Below are 23,573 nucleotides of genomic sequence, written 5' to 3'. Positions count from 1 at the left end.
TAAATCGGACTTTATTTCAACCTTGTTTTTATGGGTTGGGTTTATACCGACTCTGCTGCAAATACAGTAACTGGCCCCCAGGAAAATGGATGGAGAGGGTTGTAAGGGTGAGGTCACCATGTGGGATGGAAATATGTTAATTTCTGAACACACATAGTGTTGTTCGGCCTCGTAATTATCACATTTGTCAACAATAAAGAAAGAAAGACTGAATTAATTTGACGGGGAAGCTCCTCTGTATTGCCTCATTCCCCACAGATTTTTCGAGTATTCAGAACATTTTTAATCATTGATTTGGGGTTTATGGGAATGGTTTTAATGCTCCCGTATTCTGTTGAGAGAAATATATCTGTTAATGAATATTTTGATTAATGAAATCGTAAATAGCAAACAGATCCTTTGAGTTTAATTAAAACTCTGTCATTTCGTGCTCGAAACATGAATATTTCACTCAGCAAATTATCATATTTATTTACTTTTTTATTTTATTCTTTTTTGTTAAGTTGTAAACATTTGCTTCCCCAAATTTTCGGTTAAATTTTCCACTGTAAGCTGCTTCTGCAAACTTTTCATTGCTTTTTTATCTGCCTTTGATAAGATATAAGTCGTATAATTTACATATAAATTCTTTGGTAAATATGGAGGGAACATCCAAATCTTTTATTTAAAACAATTTGCCGTAATTTACAAGTCTCCTTAGAAATGTGCATTGTTTACGGATGAGGCCCAATTTTGAAACCCCTCTGAACGCACGCTTACCCGTAAATCTGATTGAGTAAGTAGAACATATCTTTATTTTTACGGTTCAGATGAAATAGCTTAGTTCAGTAAAGATGAAACAGAAAAGATTTTCGTAATATAAACAACAGAGATTCATGCGGAAATCGAAATGCCTGACTTTCTACTTGCATGAATGCGCATCTCAACTATTTTCATGCATTTTCCTCGTTAAACGAACGCGTTTTCGCCAAAAATTCGAGGAAAATAAACAAATTATAGCTTCCGCTAAATGAAGTGATAAAATCAGCACAGACAATAAAGAAATCTTTCAAGCAGGTCGAAACCCAGCATGAGTTATCTCTTAACAAGCTTGTTTGCCGGTGATTGGAACATCAAGAAAAGTCTGATTAGAGGAGTTAGTGTGGTTAGTAGATAAGATACATTTTGCGCCTAGTTTGCATTTTTCGGTCTAGTTGTGGCTAAGTTGATTTATGGCCCATAAATTGATACTGGAATATTTTGGTTTATGGGCTATCATCAGAACATATCGTATTGTTTGTAAACAGAATCAGAGTAACCTACTTTCACTTTCTTCTGAAGATTAAACAAGGCTGGATTATCATTAATAAATATTAGGGTTTTGTAGAGAAATAAACCCGATGAAAACGATTAACTGCCTGCTAATTCGTGCATCTGATCACTGGAAAATTGAGAAAAACTAAAAAAACTTGTGGTCCCTATGGAAGATTCGTCCAAGTTCTAGGGTTAGGCTGAGTGGAGGACACTTCAGGACGTGGCGGCGCTGAAGCTGGTGCTGTGGTGAATTCCGTTATTAACCTGGCAATGACAGCCTGTGGCGTTTCCATGCTCCGATGGGCACTCCACCGTGTCGAGTCTTCTGTGTATTGGTTGGAGGGAGCGTCATAAGTTCCGCCGTTTGGCACAACGTGCGGGATGCAGATCAGTTAAGAGGAGACTCCGCTGTGCGATAAACAAAAAGCAAAGCTTGCTGGCAGGAGCTAGCCAATGAGATGGATAAGGATCCGTCAGGGCAGATGAACTAAATTTTGTGGATATCTTTTCCTACTGCTCGGATTGGTGCAAATTGCGTGAAAGGCGTCGAGGATCGCTTACCTTTCACCACGAAAGAGTTTGAAGAGGCCGTTCTCTCTGCGAAAAATAAGGAGGACTTCGGAATTCGACGGTATCCCGGCAGAGGCATATAAACTGATGTTTCATCATTGACCGGAACTATTGCTGGACGCATTTAACATTTTCCCAAAGTTGCATCTTTACTTCTTACTAGAAGGTGACAGGCTTCGTGCAAATGCTCGAAAGTGATATGTCCTGCCGGTAACTTGTGCTCAATGCAGTTCGGTTTTAGAGCCCGTTGATCGACAGTGGATGCTGTCATGAAGGTTGTGGTTGGTGTTCATCAAGCTGAGGCCCAGCGTTAATCTTGACGAGTAGTACTGTTTGTAACGCATTTGTCAGAACTGCCTTCCATTTCGTCAGATTGCAAATATGCTAAACCCACTAGAAAATTAATATCATCTCTTGCGGATATTGAGGGATTATCTGAGAGATCGCTCCTTGCTCTGCAGTAGGGCCAGATAAATGTTGCAATGGTTCTGTCTAGTGTATGAACTGCCAGTAATTTGGCCACACCAAGTCAAACTGTACACTTCCCAGTGTCTGCGTAGTCTGGAGAATTCCATAAAACGAATGCAATAGAATCGACGCTACAGTTAGAAAATGCAGTAACTGTGGACAAAACCATATTGCTAATTATAGAGGTTGCGAAATGCATAAAGTCCTGAAGCAGAACACGCTGCCTGTTCAAAGATGGGAGCAACATCAAATGAACTCTATGGCCAAAACACAAACTCCGGCTAGCTCCGTTAACTTACCGGCCCCATCTATTCGTCCTGGGGTATGATTTGCTGCTATATTTTTTATGATGCTAAACACCCTGGAGAGAACGCAAGAGGCAGGTCCCAGATTTTGATTAAACGCCTGCTCAAACACTATCCACTGGAACTAACAAATAGGGATTTCATTCAAGCAACCTCGCTATGCCTGCAGATGTGGCCAGGAGATCTTGTCATATCATTGGTGTATTGCCACCCCCCCCCCGCGATATAAAAACACAGGAGCAGTTTATTCAGTTCTTTAAGGCTTGAGGGAACAAATCTATCGCCGCTGGAAAGTCTCCAGCATTAAGTCCAATGGAAAGCATACCCACTGGGATTCAAGAAGAAGACCGGATGGTACTTTCCCGAACTCCAGAGTTGAGTCTATATAAACTCTCTTGAAAGTACATCACCCGGAAGAACAGGTTTCAGAAGTGGGAAGAAGAGAATTCGCGGTTTCTGCAAACCTTTCAACACAAAGGTGTTTCAAGGGGAATTGGGACACTGCGAGAGCGGTTGTTACCAATGAAAAGGCGAGAGCTTCTGTACTATCATTTAAACACTTCAAAGCACATGGCATTGATGACATCTACCCAATGATCTTAAAGGAGGGTATATATGCCTGAATATCTTCCTCCGGGCTACGTGTCTTCCTTTTGTCAGAATGTTAAGGTGGTCTTCATACCTAAGCCAGGGAGAGATGACCATTCCAGAGAACTTCAGGCTAATCAGCTTAACATCATTTTCGCTGAAATGTTTGGAGAGACTGATTGAGCGTCACATTCACGAGAAGGCACTAAGGTCGCACCCATTAAATGAAAACCAATATGCTTACCAACGTGGAAATTCCTGTAAGTCTGCTCTTCACTCTTCCGTTCCAGAGAAATTGGATGCAACTCTGAAAGGCGAGTACGCGTGTGCGTGTTCGTAGACATTGAAGGGGGGTTGACTGTGGGCCAGAGAGTATGGTGTTGATGAAACTATATTGAAGTGGATCTACGCTATGCTAACGCAGGGATTGCTATGTGCTGAAGTGGGTGTTGATTGCTATCTAACAACAACAGTTGCTAGCTCAGGCATAGATCTATCCAGATGGATAAATCCAAATAAAACCACAATGATTATTTACAATAATAATGAAACTGAATGGTCTTTGACTTTCAGAGATGAGGGGGGGCTAATTGTGGATAAAATCCGGCTTAATAAGTTGCGGTGGGCGGGCGATTTCGCGAAAACTTTCGAAGGAGCGTAACTGGAATGTTATACTTAGAAGAGGCATTATCAGAGCGATAGATGACGACGTAAAAAGTCACATGATGAATCGGGATAAAATATCTAAGCTGTTTAAATCCCAAGGCGGTGTTCGCCAAGGTTGCCTTGGCTGCAGGGCATGGAGGGGTTCCATGGATTATGTCATCTTTTCTCAGACATCTCTGGTGATACTTCCTTGCTCATTCTTCGAATCATGGATCTTCACCAAATGTATCTTGACTTGGAGGAGTAGATCATAGTCGAATTGAAGAAAAACACTGATAAAACCAAGGGTCACAGTCTGGCAGGTCATTTCATTTTTCTTCGCATTGTATATTTCCCGTTCATCTTTTGTGGAGCGCAAGACACCACACAGTCCCTTTGCTGCTATTTTTGTTTCTCTTCATTCTCGGCGAGACTGGGCTTCAATTTATACAATCACACTTAATTTTGTACAAGTGACAAACTCACAGAAAAGAGAAAAATGCAAAACGAAGACAAATATCTATGATGACTGGGTATGAAGCCCAGAGAAACTATCGCTCGACCTCTTTAATCATCCACAATCGGATATTAATGGGCGTCAAACGGTTTGAATGTCTAAGAAGTGTTGATTACTTATAGCGGACTTAATGTCACTCGATGCATTAACAGACATCAACACAAAATATGGAAAGTGATTACTCCATGCTCCAACTTTTGTCGACTATACTCTGAGACAACAAAAATGTCAAAAACCACAAGTTCGGCACTTCAGGTGTGAAAGGTTTTGTGTATTTCTTTTGTAAGAATATTTGATTGTCTATTTGCCCCATTTGCATCTAATATCTAAAATCTAATAATTGACATCGGTGTGGAGCGTGTTTTCAGGTCTAGACACTATATAGCTTCGTAATTTTTTAAGTTGAGTAGTTTCTGAGAACTGGTCTGTGCAAGTTATTTTTCCTTCCTTTCCCCTCTTAGATCAAATGTCAAAAATGAGGTCAGCTCTAAAATGAATTACTGGCGACCTTTCATTTGATACCCTACATGACTATATTCGGCGAAGGAAAAAATTTACACCTTCCTTTCGCATGTATGGGGACTCCCCCCTTAAATTAAACGTAGAACAATGTTATTCACGGGATGCGAGGCGGTTCACAGTTTCCACCTTTTCAACAAATTTCGTATCAATACGGATAAAGCAGTTGTGACAGATAGAGAGATAAACAGACATCGTACACCGATTTTAATAAGATTTTGTTTGTTGAATGAGAAACTTCGCCGGTGTATGGATCAGATACCTGGAAGTAGTGGTGAAAATGAAAAACGAGAAAGGATAGTTAAATAAATTTTTTTTTGGACAATATTCACTGGAAAATTCCTATTCTATATTTCAAACTTAACAAGCTGACGCAGTTGGCAAACGCAAACAGTGCCTAAATCAATCATTTCAATGGCAATTTATACCTTAAAAGTTTCAAATGTTTCAAACCAACCTTCATCTCCTATAAACTTTGTCCACATTTTATCTGAAGGAAAAAAACATGAATTCGCATTTAACTTTGATTTCGGCAAACATTATTTTAGCATTTCAACATCCTAGACTAGAAAAACTCACCCTCAAAAGCTATCGAGAACTTTTTCTATGTTTTTTTGGGACCAGGCCAAGAATTTCTTTAAAAAATTTAGGAAATTCGGGTCGACATTGAAATCGGATATTTCCAAGTTGACTCTAATGAATTTATGAAATTCAAGCTTTTTGTCGGAAATATGGTTGCTGGCTCCAATTTATCGCTGTCGTATTGGGAACTGGCTGTTAAGAGTATTCAAGTTACCCATTTGATGACATTTCTCGTGGAAGAAACAAAGTCCTTGGAATGTATTTCAATGACAATTTTTCCTGATGATGATTTTCTTCCCTTCACCCTGGACGTCCCCCTTGTTGAACTTCGGGACAGCTGCACCGAAAGAATTTAGTTGTGGTGCTGGAGGAAATCACCAGTTAAATATTGTTTAGCCAAGATGGAAAGGTTTTTTTGAAAAATGAAATGACTTTTCTCGTCTGAAATTATTAGGTTCTAGGTCCAAGGATGTGTTTTGCATTTGAGACTATCGCCCATTTTTTGTAAATTTGTTGGGTGTCAGGGGGTACGTAAATGTTCTTATTTCCTTTGCTTGCTTTATTTGGAAATACGTCTTTAACCCTGACTCCTGAAACCCTTGAACAGAACACCAAGCCTAAGATACTCGTAGTATAGCAAATTTAGACAAATCAAGGACCTTAGGCTAACCAACGAAACTAGAATCATGAGCAGTTTGTCTTTCACTCCATTCTATCTTGTTTTTACAATGAATCTCAATTTCGTGCTGCAAATATCATAACCGTCAAATCATTCAAATTGTTTATTTGGAAAAATCCGTAAATTATAATGAACTTCCATCATTTATCCGATGATAGACTATTGTTTTTTTATTCGGATATGAAAGCCAGAAATTATTATGTAAGCATATTCGCAAAAAATTGTTGATGTTTCAGTCAAAATTGTTTATTATCTTAACAATGCTTCCGTTTGTGAGAAAATGCAGATTCCTGATGAAATATTTTTATGATTTTCAAACATATTTGAAGTGCATAAATTTCCAGTTGCTTGTGCAGTTTTTTATGCGTGAAAATGTTGAGCTTTTCTCATAAGTAATGTAGAGAGAGGTTTGAACGTGTAGGGAAGTAAGGGAGGTCCTTGATATATTTCCTCCTGGAAACAAACTTATTTTTCCGAAATGGGATTCATCTACTTCCTGTGAAAAATTTCCTCTTTCAAAGACTCATTTTCCGGTTGTTTGATTTAGTTCCGTAGAATTGCTAGGAAAATTTATTATTGCGGTGTTATGTTAAGGTTTATGGGTGTTTGGTTACAAGACCAAGTTTATGTGCAAACAAAAAGTTTTCATTGTTCTATTAGGCTGGGGTTTTCCACAATGAAATTATATAAATTGTAGACTGTTATGTATCATTGGAGTTTCTGAAATTATAGCGCAAAACAGATTGTAATTGTAATTAAAGCGATTAAAAATTACTAGTTTGAGTGAGAGTGAAAATATGGAGCTTCACTTCAATTTTTGCAGAGTTATGGAATAGTATCTTGTCAAATTGTCTCTCTTGCCTGTCGTAGGAGGACTGAATTTTCTGTGCAATGTGGGTGTAATTTCGTTTTTTTTTTCAGACTAAAATGCTGATATAACTAATTTGAACAAAATTGAGCAGAGAGCAACTGTTGTAGTTCTCCTTTCTTCTATGTGAAAAACCTTTATGTCTTTTCGATAATTTTGTATCCGCTCCCAGAAGGTTCGACCTGCAACTATCGCTTACGTGAATTTTTTTAAGTAATAAGAATTGTTAATATATTTTCCACATCTTCGACTGCTACTTGCGCTTCATAATTTCTGGAAGAGAAGGCTTTTCTACAGGAATACCTCAACTAATTGGGTCGGAGAAAATGCGTACTAAGTCGAAAATGACGCTAGCTTGAAGCAAAAAATAAATTGATTCCTAGTGTTAAAAATTGGATTATTAGTCGAAGAAATTCTTCAGGCTTTGGAATTCGAGGTATACATGCATCTCGAGAATTTACAGATAACATTTTTACAAGATCACTTCATTCACCTTCAAAGCACTGCCCATTAGATGCGATGCATTTGTCAATTCTTCTTCCCACTGTTCGAAACACCTCTGGAACTCTTAAATTTTCACGTCATCAACACGCTTTTAGAATTGTTTATTCTCGGCAACAGAATAAATTGCATCGAGCTATATCTGGCGTTTACGGGGGTAGGGGACAGCATACCACTCCTGAGAGATCAACTAGCGATTCACTGAGGCATGCAGGCACTATCGCGATAAAAGAACCAGTCATCTGATTGGGCATTTCTTTCACTCATTTCCTCGCAGCCGTCTTAAAATTTCCAACAAACTTCCACAATAAGTGCCTGCAGTGCAGTGCATACTGACGCCATCCACAATAAAGCCCTTCGTAACACCTTTAAGACGGAAATGGATGCCGCAATAACCGTAGCTGTCCTGGAGATGAAGCATCAACAAATGATCTTCACAGCCGCGTTATCAGCGTTATTATTGATACGGCCACAAACATACTTGGCCCTGGTCGCAATAAAAGTTGGAACGGCTGATTAGACGATGAATGTGAGCTAGCAATGGAGCGGAAGAATGCTGTATACCGGCCACTGCTGCACTCTTAAAAAAACGCGGACGCGGGTAGAGGCCTATCACGAACTCCGTCGAGTGACTGAGAGATGCGACTTCACAGACGAAAAAAGGAAGCATGAGAGAACTAACTGGTCTGTAAACTCGAGAAGTACAAGGAGCAACCGCACCAGGTGCGGAAGATTTACCAATCACTCAGCAGGATAAAGCCTTATAGACCTCGACACTCATCCTGTCGAGACAAAGAGGGAAATCTCTGTCGGAATTTCCGACAGAATGGACATATTGGAGCGATGGGTCGAGTACTCTGATGAATTGCTCAACAACCAGAATATCGACGAGTTGGAGAATAAAGATGAGAAAAAAAATATGTAGTTGAGACCGTTGATAATTTCTCCTATCTAGGGTCGAAAATCACAACCGATATCATGATATTATGTCTTTGAGTCTGTGGTCGGCCACATGACTCATTTAAGAGGCTGAAATCGCCAACAGTAAATTTTTTATGCCAACGACCTATTGTGAGCTGAGAAATTATTTCAGCGCCAGACACGACATTAATATTTTGTGTTGGACGCTGTGGTTTTACGGTGGAGCTGGCTGGTTTGCACCTTGACTGCCCCCTTGAGGCGCCCATCTACTATCTACTTAATGGTGGGCCGCGCTAGTTTGAGAAACAACTCACTTCTTCTGTTTAGTGCACGGACTACTCAAAAACCGTTTCATTTTGGCTTGGTCGGTCTCGATTGCAGAGTAGAGGTGTATAGCCTGACTCTTCTTTTTCGAAACGACACCAATTCGAGCTTGGTATGTTGAAAACTCTTGATATAGAAGTATTTCTTCCGAAAAATGTTGATTCAATTTTTCGTCAAGTGCGAAATTCGCGACATCATTCGTTTCCTTGTTGTGAAGGAAAATCACCAGTTGCCTTTCCTGCTTGTCGTAAGAGGCGACCAAAAAGGATAGAAATTTGTGGGCTAGCAACCTGCAAATTTTGAAATTTTATTGCGACCGAAACGTTAAAAACGCCCCGGATAGAGACTGACATCACGGCAACGAAGTATTTATGATTGGTTTGTGGAATGTGCGCACGCTCCTCGACAACGGTAGCGAACTTGAGAATTCCCGTCCCCAGCGATATAAATTGTACATTCTGGGCCTAAGCGAAGTCAGATGGTCGCACTCTGGAGAGTATTCTTTTCCCTCTTGCGAAAATGTGGTTTTGTACTCTGGAAAGCCAAGAGACAGCAGACGTGAACCCGTTACTTCTGACGGGGAGCCGCTTTCTGACAGGCGTCTAACTGCAATATTTCGACCCACGTTAAAGAGCATCAGAATGATACGATGGTACGCATCAACAGAGATTTCCGATATAGTCGAGAAGGATTCTTTCTACGAGCAATGAAATGCTGTTCTGGAGAATCTTTCTAAAGGTGATATTGTGATCGTGACGGGCGATCTGAATGCCAAGGTGGGCTCTAACAACAACCTGCTTGCGCATGTGATGGGGAAGCACGGACTTGGCGACCGTAACGATAATGGCGGGAGGTTTGTGGATTTCTGTAACTTCCTTCGCCTCGTCATGTGTGGTTCATTGTTCGAGCACATAGCCTGTCGTAAGGTTAGTTGGGTTTCAACTGATCGACGCCGTACGAGCAATCAGATCAACGACTTCGCAATAAGCAGACGATTTAGGAGTTGTCTTCTGGATGCTGGTGTCGTTCTCGAAAGTGGATCGACGAACGGAAGGGTTGAAGGCTTTACTGACCGTTGCGAGTAGTGGCGGGCGTGACGTGCTCGAACTGCGATACCGAGCGAAATCCCGAAAAGTTCAGCCTAGTGTATGCTGTGACAAGAGAGAATTTGCTACTGCGCTGGTCACGGAAGCGAATTGCTGAACTGTGTACCGAATCACGAAAGAGCTTGCATGTCGCAAATCTATTGATGGTCCTATGAAGAACGTCAACGGTCGACTTCTCATCCACGATGATGAACAACTGAAGAGGTGGAAAGAACACTTCATCATAGTTCTTAACCGTATTACATCCGGTGAAGGTCTTCCAAGCAGAAGAAAAATCATTTCGACCGTCAATGCATTCAAACGGACTAAAGGCGCTGGGTTGGGCGGTCTCCGAGCAGAGTTATTTATCGCTGCACCCGCAGTTACTGCAGATCTGCTGCTTCCACTCTTGGCAATCCGATATTTTTCCCAGAGAGTGGATGGAGGAGATGATCGTTAAGATTCCAAAAAAGGGCACACATTTTTTGTATGACAATTGGAAGGGTGTCTGCGTGCTCCCTGCCCTTGCAAAGATAATAGCTGAACTAATCATGGAACTCATCAAAGAACATCTCGAAAGTTTCATCGACAGAGAGCAGGCTTCCGCTCCGGATCCTCTTGCATTGACCACATGAACACCCTACAGATCATCGATCATCTGCTCTTCATCGATTTCGAGAATGTTTTCGATAGCGTGAACAGGGAGTGTATTTTGAGTGCTCGACGTAGGAGAGGGTCATGGACTTTGGCCAAATGACTCTGGATTTGGAAAGAGAGGCAAGTAGAATTGGACTGAAGATAAATACCAACAAAACCAGGGTTCTAAGTCTGACGGGTTATCGCACTCTCCCTATCTACATTAATGGGCAGAGTGTCAAAAATATCAATCAGTTTGTATATTTAGGAAGCGTAGATTCTGCCGACGATGGCACCGAGTAAGTTGTTGCCCCCATCGCCAGATCCGCTTTCGTTTCCCTGTCTGGAATCTGGAAATGCAGTTATCTAAACACCAAGTCCAAGTTAATACTGTTCTGAGCTGGTCTTCTTTCTGTGCTGCTATATAGCAGTGATACAAGAAAAGTGAAGTCCACTGTAACCCAAAATCTCCAAGCTTTCGTCAATACCTGTCTGCGTCATATCATCGGAGTTCGCTGGCCTGACACTACTTTAAACGAAGAATTTGGTCGGCGCACAGGCCTGCCACTGGGACACGAAAGCGAAAGTGGATAGGTCACATTTTAAGGGGGGCGACAATCATTGCCAGCTACGCCATGCAGTGGAACCTCCCAAGATGGCCGACGAGTGGCTCGTCCCAAAGGCATGGCGCAGAGGCGGAGTGCAAACGTCTCGGGAGGAGCTGAAGGGCGTTTCAGGTAATCGCGAGCGATGGGGCGTAGATGTGGTTGACACGCTATACCCCAGCAAGGGGTGAAGGACAACCATATATGGTGGTGGGGTTATGAATCATATACTAAACGTTAATGACGATTAGGTGAGGGGAAGATCTTCAATTTCTCTTTTTCACCCACCTATAGAAAAACCAAACGATCATTTCAGGCTAAAAAAAATTGGCATTCGTTTTTTACGATCATATCTGTCTCTGGGAGAAATCATCAACAAAGCAGGATACTGTGAGATCCACTCAGAATAAAAGGAAGGATATGCTGACAATTCGAGTATGCTTACTGCACAACAATGCCAGACCTCACACGGCTAACGCCATAAAGTAACTTCTAGGCTGGGTTGTTTTGAAACCCTCGTATTCCAATGACTTGGCGACTTAGATTCACTGTTCACTTCACAGAATTGACATTTTGCTCGCATACCATTAAATTTCTGAACGCATTCTTGATAATCGTATTCGCAACGCCGTTCATATAACCGCGAATCAAGCCGGGTATGTCAAGAACTGCGGAACTATTGACGCAATACATGCTGCGCGGTGACTCACATTGCATTTCTGGATCTAGAGAAAGCATTTGATCGTGTGCCACATTAACTCATCTGCCCTACGACAACACCAAGTGCCAGAAAAACTCCAGGCCTACCACGATTCGAAAAGTAAAGTTCGAAGTGCGGCGGGTGTGTCTCTGCTGGTGTTCATCAAGGAAACACTCTCTCACCATTCCTCTTTGTTCTTATTATGGACATTGCCACACGCTACATCCAACGTCCACCGCTTTATACACTGCTCTATGCAGACGCTGTTTTCCTAGCGTCTCATACCAAAAATGATCTTGAGCCTCACCGTCTCAGATTGAATCTGAATAAAACAGAAATTTTTTCGACCGATCCCCATGAAGAAGGCACTGGCAGTGGCAGCGTTTCACAGCTGGGGTTCTTTGTGACCGACGTATCAACGACGAACATCTCAAATTTGAAATTTACCGCAGTGTTCGCCCTCTATAGTTCTGAGCGTTGGCTGACTATAAAAGACAATGAACCGCCACTCGCGGTAATGGAAACGAAGATATTATGTTGGACTGGTGCTGTAACACGTTTTGATCACATCCGAAGTGAGGATATTCGCGATCGATATGAGGTTGCACCGATCGTAGAAAAAATGCGAGAGAGCCGTCTTCGATGGTATGGTTACGTAATTCGTGCAAACAAGAATTTGCTTGCCAAAGTTGATCTGAACATCGAAGTCGATGGTAAACGACCAAAAGGCAGGCCTAAACAACTGTGGCTTGATACTTCTTTATTTATGTGAATTTTGCAGACCGATGCGAAAGATAGAATCTCTATTTTCTTATCTAATTCTAGAATCTAGCAGAATATCGTAAACTCGCTAGGAATCTAAGTAAAATAATTTCTTGCTCTATATAAAATTCAACTGCCCCAAACTCCTAATACATATTTCGACAGATAATGTTCACTGAAATCTACATTCGGTGAACAATGTGCTTGCAAAATGCACTGAGCCCGCCGTTTCGCAAATTTTCCCGATTCTCATATCCCATTGGCCGATTTCCTAATCGATTGAAGCTTATCGTTATTTACCTGCCAGAGGAAACATGATTGTTATCACCTTTCCAACGAAGAGTTCATGATTTCTACCTGTTTGTTCTCAGCTCTGCTGTTCTGGTTTCCGAGCTCTTCCCTTAAGATTCTATTCCGGATTCGTTCGCACAGAGGTTCACTTACACACTCAATTAGTGTAGATTTTCCGAAATCACAGGAGCGTTACATTGAATTTCTTTTGAAAAGATTTGATACAAAGAAAATCACCGCGGACAACGTCAACCAACACTGCACTCACCGTCATTCCTAACTCAAATCAGTTTCTTTTGCAACAAAGTCTCCGCTTAGTCGTCCTTTATGGAACCAGCATCTACCCAATAGCGGCTCCACTATAACCCAGCCTTTACATACACAATACTTAGCCTTAGCCAGAAACCAGCGTTAGAAATGCATTTAATAATATGCAACACGATCAGGTCTATGTGGGGAAAGTTAAAAGGTGTGAGCGTTTTGTAAATAAATTCAGCCGGTTCGGTTTCGTTCAGGGCAGGGGCAACTCTTTAGACGCTGACTCTGGCCTGTGAGCAGCGTGGTCGAAGTGGTTCAAGGGTGTTGTTTGCTCGGTTATATTAGTTCGCAAACACGCAATGTATGTGAATTATATCCAACTTAACAAACTGCATACAAATCTTGGCCTAAACCGGCTGAAGCTGTTAAGAATGGAGGGAGCCCTACACCATTCAATTGATGGCGGACCGGACCAGTTGGAAAAATATTTTCTCCCACTTTTCAGGTCCATAGGCTCCTCTTTTTGGGTTATCACCCAGTTCCAATTGGTCCGCACCGCCATCAATCCTTCGATAGTTGCGATAGGACAAAAAAAGCGAAATTATGTGAATTGTGTCCGACCTCATGTCGTTTATTTCACAATCATTCTAATTCGTTTACTGGGCTGCTTGAGGCCCGAGCTTATAATAGCTGGGCTATTGGAGTAAGGCTTTGACAGTATCACAGCTTAGTCCTTCATTCGTTTGCGCGATTGTTTCCATGGTATCGACCCTGTCCAAGGCTGTTCATCCTGTCTCTGTACAACTCAACTGTATTTCGATCTTTTCCATCTGCCATTTATTTTTTTTTTATTATTATAATTATTTGGCGAATTTTCATTCATTCTAAACGACTTCACTTTCTATTCTAGATTTGTGCTCGACGAGAATATTAGCAACAATACCGGCATCGCATTTTTTGCAATATTTGACGGTCATGGGGGTGAATTTGCTGCTGACTTCGCTAAAGATATGCTCGTACCAAGCCTTTATAATAAAATAATTGAAACAACAAATCTACTAAAATCTCCATCCTTGTTAAATGAAGACAACGCGTTCCTACGACGAAGAGGCAGTCGCCGCGAAGAAAATCCACAAATATCAGTACATGATGAAAATAAGGAGAATGTTCCTGTGTCGTTGCGAAGGAAAGACAGTTTACGTAAAGCGCATAGGTAGGAAATTCAGAGGTAGCAATCTGTTTGTGATTTAAGATTTAAATTTGATTCTATTTTGCAGTACAATGGATGACTGTGCACGATCAAATGTGCCAGAGAAGCCAACAGATGTTTTCACATCTCAATTGAACTCATTAATTCGACCTTTAACCAAAGATAATCTCCTAAATGTGAATAACAACACAAATATCCTGAAACCTCCTCCAAGTTTGGACGCAAAGTGTTATATCGAAAATGGGAAAATCAACTTCGGCAAAATGATAACAGATGAGGTCCTCGCGACTGACTACAAACTAGTTGAAGCTGCAAAAAAATCGGTGAGTTATTTGGCCATTATTTAGGGGACGAATCCTTTTATACTTGTATTTTCCAATGCAATTTTCCAGACTAATGTAGCTGGGACAACAGCTCTGATCGCAATAATTCAGGGAACAAAACTAATTGTTGCGAATGTCGGGGACTCTCGTGGTGTAATGTGCGATTTGAAAGGAAACGCAATTCCACTATCGTTCGATCACAAACCACAGCAGGTAGAGTTAATTTCACATTTAATCCGAAGAATTGATTTTGCAAAAGCGTAGTTTATTCCGAATTAAATGGAAATGTTATTTCAGGTACGGGAACGAAAGCGAATTCACGATGCCGGCGGTTTTATCTCGTTTCGTGGTGTTTGGCGTGTCGCCGGTATTCTGGCTACATCTCGAGCATTGGGCGATTATCCCCTCAAAGATAAAAATCTAGTCATAGCCGATCCCGATATTCTTACGTTCGAATTGAATGATCACAAGTAGGTTCTCATAATTTATATTTTTTTCCCATTTTTTCACGGTCATGTGACTTGTCAAAACGGTCGTAAAACTAATGTTATTTTTAAATTTTATGAATTTTTTATCTCGATTTGATTTCTCTCGGTGGAGTTTTGAAACATGTGATTTGTTAATCAAATAAATATGTTCAATATATTACATGATGAAGAAATATCAAAGAATTTCTATAAATTTTGATCTATTCAGATTCATGTCCAGAACGTAGCTCAGAAATAAACACATCGACAAAGAGAAATTATTTGAGCTTTTCCTGCGATTTATATCCAATGTTTTACGATCGTAAATTAATCGAAATTGGAAAGCAACTTCATAATTTGTGTTTTCTTAAACAGACCCAAAATATCTTTCAAACAAATTGAAATATTTTTTTTTAGACCGAGCTTCGTTATACTTGCCTCGGACGGCCTCTGGGATACATTCTCAAACGAGGAAGCTGTCGCATATATCAAAGATCACTTACATGAACACGATTTCGGTGCTAAAAGTTTAACACTTCAATCCTACTATCGGGGATCTGTAGATAATATAACTGTTATTATAATTAGTTTTAAGAATGGTGCGTATCGAGTTAGTAGTGCGGCGACAACGCCACCCGTGACAAACGATAAGAATTTAGTAAGCTCAAAGTAAAATTAAAACAAGAATTTTATACAAATTAGGGTGAACAAAAAAATTGAGTAATTATTGCGAGAGGGGGATATACAACAAAAGTTTATTTATCACATTGTTTTGATACATACCGAGTACATTTGAATTTGTAGTTTGCACTTTTCTGTTGTCATCGTTTGAGTTCGATCCTAGTATTGTTTCAGGCTAGTTACACTATTGAGCAGATCAATATGTTATCATTATAACTGTCGGCATATCGTTGATATTGTTATTGTATTCTGTTTTGGTTAAGATTGTCATTTAATAAAAGTGAATTAGTAATAATCGCATATCTATTATTTGCTTCTACATTTCGTTGTCTTTTTTAGATTTCACAATTGTCTTATCCTAACTTTTCACAGGTGCGCATTTTTTGAAAGTATCATCTGTCTTATCTAGGCCTGCACTAATGACGAACTGCGAATATCCGGGTTTTGCGTCGCGGCGCACCAATTTGATATCTCTAAAAGCTGTCTGGTGACGTTGCCTACGCCATCGGCCCATCTGAGACCGAATCTGCCACGCCCTCTTTTTTTACCGAGTTGAATCCATATGGGCGAGAATGGCCCATACGAACATGACCCCATCATCACAACTATTTATCTACAGCCAGGCGGTCGAGGGAACCTTCATCAATTTCATTGTTACATAGTCTTACGGAATCACGTCTCTACCACAAATTTCTCCACGATAAATAATAATAATAATCGTTGGGGCAACAATCCATATTGGATCAGGGCCTTGAAGTGTGTTAGAGCACTTCATTCAAGACCGTAACGGTACACTACAGTACAATGTAGGAGGCAATGTGGTCAGCATTACGCTCGACCGAGATAATTACCCTGATTTGATTCAGGTACTCATTCACAGCTGAGTCGACTTGTATCCGACGTCAAGTCACGATACAGATCGCATTGCAACCAGCGAGATTTGAACCGCGGTCTTCCGTATGACAAACCAGGTTCTCTAACCACTGAGCTATTCGGACACCTTGACGATAAAATACCGAGCAATTGGCAAATTTATAAGAATGCCAATCGGGAAGCAAAGAAAGCGATCGCTGTCACCCAACCGGACCATTACAAAAATCCTTACGATAAACTGGACAATCGGGATGGCGAGAGAGATCTGTATCGACTTGCTAAAAGCCGTATCGAACATACACAGGATATCGAATACTTCTGTTGCGTTAATGACAAGAACGGTAATGTGCTTACCAACCGTCGAGCCGCAACCGACAGGTGGCGCGAATACTTCGAGCAGATTTCAACTGAAGAATTTGCTCATTCTTCACTTTTACAATCATTGGCGACATTTGGATCAGTTCTACCGGTCGGTGCAACTGGTGCTCAGAGGTGGCGGTGAGGAGGACGGGGCGGCAACCCTGTCGGCCAAACCAAGTGGCCGAGGAGAACCTCCATAGTGGTGGCACCGGGAGACGCTGTTCTCACTTTGGCTTGTCGGTCGTGATGCAGTAGGCGAATGCTCCAAAGGCCTAATTAGGGCGATGAGACTCGAGTCTCTACGGGGACTCATCTGAAGTGGCAAATTGGTCACCAAACCTTACCAGGGTTATACTGGTACCATGGGAACCGGGATAGCCCCTAAATTCACATACTTCAGGTGAACTCCTGTATGTGCGTTCAGCTCGGTTGTTTGCGGTTAGCCCCCTAGTGGGAGCTTCATGGGGGTTGTGGTTGCGTTCGAGCGAACAGAGACCTTCGAGTCTCAGCGTAGAGTTGCGTTTCAACACGGGTGCCGTACTCCGTAGTTCGGTAGAGATTTAGGTAGGTCTTGCAGCCATCAGTATGAACACTGAGCCATGCACTTGGTATAGATTGGTACCGTCGTAGCTCGCTGCTGTGGGGCTCTGATTGTGGTCACAAAATCAATCCGCTCTTAAGAAAACAGGTACCCACGTAAAACACCATAACGTACCTGTCACCGCAACTGAAGTTGAGGAGGCAATAAAACGAATGAAATCGGGGAAGGGCACAGGATCTGACGACATCGCATCTGAGCGCTGGAAAGAAAAGAGCTGGGACCCAACACTTGGTTCACAGAATTCTTTAATCGGGTTATTCAGGAAGGTAAAACACCATCTGACTGGCAAGGAAGTACTACAGTTCCAATATGGAAAAAGAAAGGTTACTTTCCCATACCATGAAGATTTTTGAATGCATTGTTGACAACAGTATTCGCGAATTCGTTGAAATAACCGTGAATCAAGCCGGATTAGTCAAAAACTGCGGAACTACTGATGCAATACACGCTATGCCGTTACTCATGGAGAAACGCCGTGAAAAGCATCGCCTTCTTTACATTGCATTTCTGGATCTAGAAAAAGCGTTTGACCGTGTACCACACGAACTCATCTGGTTTGCTTTACGACAACACTTCGTGCCAGAAGAACTCGTGCGCTGGGTTCAATTGCTCTACCACGATCCGAAAAGTAAAGTTCCAAGTATGGCGGGTGTATCAAAACCGCTTCGTGTCTCTGTTGGTGTTCATCAGGGAAGCGCCCTCTCACCACTCCTCTTTGTTCTTGTTATGAACACCGTCACACGGGACATCCAACGTCCAACGCCCTACACACTGCTTTATGCAGATGATGTTCTCCTAGCGGCTAATAGCGAAAATGATCTCGAGTAACTTGTCCAAAAGTGGAATGATCGCCTCATGCAACACGGTTTCAGATTGAATTTAAACAAAACTGAATTTTTGACGACCGATCCCCATAAGACAGGGCAGTGATCTGTCCAGAACTGAGCGATTTAAGTACCTCGGATTAACGCTATCAGCCAATGGAGAACTTCGTTATGAAATTTCTTCACACGTTAACGCAACCTAGATGAAGTGGCGTTCACCAACTGGTGTTCTTCGTGATCGACGTATCAACGAACGCTTCAAATCTAAAATTTACCGCAATGTCATCCGTCCTGTCGCCCTCTATGGTTCTGAGTGATGGCCGATTATAAAAGACAATGAACGACGTTTTGCGGTAATGGAGACGAAGATGTTGCGTTGGACGAGTGGCGTGACACGTTTTGATCACATCTGAAATGAGGATGTCCGCAATCGATATGAGGTTGTACCGATCGTGGAAAAATTACGAGAGGCGTCTTCGATGGTATGGTCACGCAATTCGCACTAACGAGAATTCACTTGCCAAGATTGGTCTGAACATCGAAGTCGATGGGAAATAACCAAAAGGCCGGCCGAAACAACGGTGGTTTGATATGCTAGATGGGGATTTAAAGGCTTCGAGATTGCACCCAGATCAGGCATTCGATAAAGCCAAATGGCGAAACCGATCACGATGAGCTTACCCCGCTTGTGAACGGGACAAAGGCTGAAGAATTGAGGGGCTTAAAATTCTTCAAAGGAAACGGTTCCACAGTTGTATTCTCTTATCTTTATTGTTCTCAGTTGACCAGTGCTATTTGATGTGATTGTTTCTTCCGTTTTTGGTTTTGACGTTCTCTGAAGTTTGAACATATCGGGCTTCACAGATTATTCAGGGTCAGCGTAGTCAGTTTATTAGTTTTGTCGTCTGAGTGTAATTACGCGAAATTTCTAGCGATTAAATTATTTTAAATAATAAAAACTTGTTTTTCCTATTCGCTAGTGTTAATCTATTGGCCTTGCAAATACTTATATTTCGGAAACGACTTGTTCCCTTCATCAGTGCTAACAAGTCTGCTCATCAGTGGGTTTAGTAGCTATGTTTATACTAATCTAATTTAGCCATATAATCAATTAGAATAGTATTATAGAGGCCTACCAAGAACTCGTCGAACGGAGAAGCGACTTCACAGACGGAAGAAGAAAGCCTGGGAGAACCAACAGGTCTGTGAACTCGAAAAGTACAGGAAGAAACCGCACCAGACGCGGAAGTTTTATCAACAAGTCAATAGAATGAAGTCTTGTACACCTCGATGCTCATCTTGCCGAGACAACCAGGGAAATCTGATTTTCGACAGAATAGGCATATTGGAGCGATAGGTTGAGTATTTTGATGAACTGCTTAACAACCAAAATTTCGACGAGTTGGAGGTCCCGCCAAAAACGGCCAAATGCTGCCACCACCAAGTATAGAGGAAACAGTCCGCGCAATCCACGGGCTTAAAAACCATAAGTCGCCAGGAGCCGATGAAATTATAGCCGAAGTGGTTAAATATGGAGGCAACCAACTCCATCAAGTGGCTCATCCACTGATGCTCAAGGTGTGGGACAACGAATCAATGCCTGACGACTGGGGGATATCACGCATGCTCTTGAAATTCTTCAGCATAATTTTATTTGCTCCAATGAAATTAGTTCCAATGTGAACCATTCCTCTGCGTGTCACGAAGCGTCTAATGGCCGCGATAGATGTATTTGCTGTCAAGTCACTTACTAATTCGTTCCCCTTTCACTGCTCCATTTCATGGATATAGGACCAGCATAGTCAACACCGCTTCGTGCAAAAGGTTTCCCTGGGCGAACTCGCTCGATAGGTCGGTCTCACATTTACCTTAAAACATATCAAGCATTTTCTTATTAAAGATTTTACCGCAGTCAAGCCGTTTATGATCCAATACTTCTCTCGTATTGTACTAAGGACCAACTGCGCTCCTCCATGAAGCGTTAGGTGGTGATGATGTTTAATTACCAGATTAGCGAAATGTCCTCTTGGCAGCATAATGGGGTGCTTTTTGTTCTCGCAAACCGAACTCTGTTGTATCCTTCACCCGACCTTGAGCAAATGCTCTGGATCTACAAATGGGTTTAATCCTATCAGGGGGCTGGATTTTGGAAGTGGTTTCTTGTCTTCGAGCAGCTTAATTTCCTCGAGAAACGCGTAACGTTGCACTGCTCGCACACATACCTTTTCAGCTTCCCGCAATTCATCCGTACTTAAGAACGTGTTCTCGCCTGTTCTAACCCACCGTCTGCACCAAGAAATTACTCTGACGAGTTTGGTGAGAGATGAAAACCTCGCCGTGAAATCGAGTCCTCGATCAATGTTCATACTCACCAAGCACGACTTGTCATTACGGATTTCCTTGTTGGTCATGGCTTTGTCGGTGTACACGGTTGTTTTTGGGCATTTATTGCAGTTTTCTGATAATCACGTTGGTCCTTCCCACCATAGACTGTTTCCTATTAAATCCTGAGGAAAGTTCCACGAGATGCGACATCAGCTGGATTGGTCTTACCGGTTACATAATTCCATTGAGTGACATCAGAATTCTAATGTATTTGGCTGACTAGATTAGCGACAAATGTTTTCCATTTAAATGCTTGTATTCGAATCCACTGGAGCACAATGGCGGAATCTGTCCAATAGTATGGTTTGATGTAAGAACATCGGTGTGCCTCCAATGTAGGTCTCATGAGTTCGGCCAATAAAACTGCTCCACACAGCTCTAATCGAGGAATCGATAGCACCTTCAAAGGAGCCACTTTGGCCTTAGACGTGAGAAGCCTTGTTGTAATCGTACCATCCGAATCCTGGATATGGGGGTATATAACTGCTGTGTACGCGGGCTCTGATGCATCACTAAATCCATGAATCTGAAGACAATTAGCCTCATACCGTAACCAACGAGAAATTGACACGCTTTGTAAGGTAGGCAACTGCTTACGAAATGCCATCATCTCGTACTGAGTTCGTCGTTAATGAGCTCATTCCAGCCCGTTTTGTTGATGCATAACTGCATTATCATTTTTCCTATGATGACGCATGGTTGTAGCCAACCGATGAGGTCAGTTTCGAAATGTTTGACAGCAATTGCCGCTTCGCCATTTTCCCTTCGAGTTCTGGGTTCAAATTTACTTTGAAGGTGAATGCGTCCTTAACCGGATGCCATCATAGACCTAGTGTTTTGGTATCTTCCGTAGTATTGATATCTAGAGGCAATTGAACTTCCCGGTCATTTTCTGGAATCTTCTCAATTGCTGAGTCGTCCTTCGCGATCCATTTTCGCAGTTTGAAACCTTCTTTCTTGGGTACCGTTATAAGGTCCTGTTGCAGCTGACTAACTTCATCGATGGTGGGACCACCGGACAGAACATCGTCAACATAAAAGTCTTCTTCCAACACTTGACATGCTTTAGGAAAATTTAAGCGTTCGTCATTCGCTAGCTTTTGCAGGGTTCGAATTACCAGGTAGGGGGCACTGGCTGTTCCATAAGTAACAGTCGCCAGTTTGTAATGTTTCAGTCTTTCGGACGGATGATTTCTCCATAAAATGCGTTGAAAATCTTGATCCTTTTCGTAGAAACCAATTTGTCGATACATCTTCTCCATGTCTGCAGTAGTCACATACTTGAACGTTCGCCATTTCATTAGAACGTGGTTAATGTTCTTCTGCAAAGTGGGTCCAACCAGCAAGAGATCGTTGAGTGATTTGCTGGTGGGGGTCGTTTGCAATGACTTGAACACCACTCTAAGCTTTGTTGTTGCGCTCTCTGCCTTGCCTGCGTGATATGGTAAGTAATAGTTGCGCATCGAATGGACTTCCTTTAACCACTGTCATATGACCCAACTTGAGGTACTCCTTTATGAATCATCGTCATCATCAACGGCGCAACAACCGGTATCCGGTCTAGGCCTGCCTTAATAAGGAACTCCAGACATCCCGGTTTTGCGCCGAGGTCCACCAATTCGATATCCCTAAAAGCTGTCTGGCGTCCTGACTTACGCCATCGCTCCATCTTAGGCAGGGTCTGCCTCGTCCTCTTTTTCTACCATAGATATTGCCCTTATAGACTTTCCGGGTGGGATCATCCTCATCCATACGGATTAAGTGACCCGCCCACCGTAACCTATTGAGCCGGATTTTATCCACAACCGGACGGTCATGGTATCGCTCATAGATTTCGTCATTGTGTAGGCTACGGAATCGTCCATCCTCATGTAGGGGGCCAACAATTCTTCGGAGGATTCTTCTCTCGAACGCGGCCAAGAGTTCGCAATTTTTCTTGCTAAGAACCCAAGTTTCCGAGGAATACATGAGGACTGGCAAGATCATAGTCTTGTACAGTAAGAGCTTTGACCCTATGGTGAGACGTTTCGAGCGGAACAGTCTTTGTAAGCTGAAATAGGCTCTGTTGGCTGACAGCAACCGTGCGCGGATTTCATCATCGTAATTGTTATCGGTTGTGATTTTCGACCCTAGATAGGAGAAATTGTCAACGGTCTCAAAGTTGTATTCTCCTATCCTTATTCTTCTTCGTGTTTGTGTTTGACCAGTGGGGTTTGATGTTGTTGGTTGATTCGTCTTCGGTGCTGACGTTGCCACCATATATTTTGTTTTGCCTTCATTGATGTGCAGCCCAAGATCTCGCGCCGCCTGCTCGATCTGGATGAAGGCAGTTTGTACGTCTCGGGTGGTTCTTCCCATGATGTCGATATCGTCAGCATAGGCCAGTAGTTGGGTGGACTTGAAGAGGATCGTACCTCTTGCATTTACCTCAGCATCACGGATCACTTTCTTGAGGGCCAGGTTAAAGAGGACGCATGATAGCGCATCCCCTTGTCGTAGACCGTTGTTGATGTCGAATGGTCTTGAGAGTGATCCTACTGCTTTTATCTGGCCTCGCACATTGGTCAGGGTCAGCCTAGTCAGTCTTATTAATTTCGTCGGGATACCGAATTCTCTCATGGCCGTGTACAGTTTTACCCTGACTATGCTATCATAGGCGGCTTTAAAGTCGATGAACAGATGAATGCCACGCATTTTTGCCGTACCTCGTCATTCGCAGCTAATCGCTTTTC

At 42.1% G+C, this 23,573-nt stretch overlaps 1 protein-coding gene across 2 annotated transcripts in view; it reads left to right on the top strand.

The window, feature by feature from the left end:
- LOC119654192 (protein phosphatase 1L) overlaps positions 1-16,092 on the top strand; it is a 72,969-nt gene extending 56,877 nt beyond the window's left edge. For both annotated transcript variants that reach the window (XM_038059401.1, XM_038059391.1), the window contains 5 exons: positions 14,028-14,330; positions 14,395-14,650; positions 14,720-14,863; positions 14,948-15,120; positions 15,535-16,092. In XM_038059401.1, coding sequence (XP_037915329.1) covers positions 14,028-14,330; positions 14,395-14,650; positions 14,720-14,863; positions 14,948-15,120; positions 15,535-15,790 — 1,132 coding nt within the window. In that variant the 3' untranslated portion in view covers positions 15,791-16,092. The remainder of the gene's footprint in view (positions 1-14,027; positions 14,331-14,394; positions 14,651-14,719; positions 14,864-14,947; positions 15,121-15,534) is intronic.
- The last annotated feature ends 7,481 nt before the right edge of the window (positions 16,093-23,573 follow it).

Source organism: Hermetia illucens, chromosome 1 (genome assembly GCF_905115235.1).
Source record: "Hermetia illucens chromosome 1, iHerIll2.2.curated.20191125, whole genome shotgun sequence".
Taxonomy (NCBI): domain Eukaryota; kingdom Metazoa; phylum Arthropoda; class Insecta; order Diptera; family Stratiomyidae; genus Hermetia; species Hermetia illucens.
Note: the sequence above shows the minus strand (reverse complement) of the source record. Positions and strands in the feature narration are given on the sequence as shown.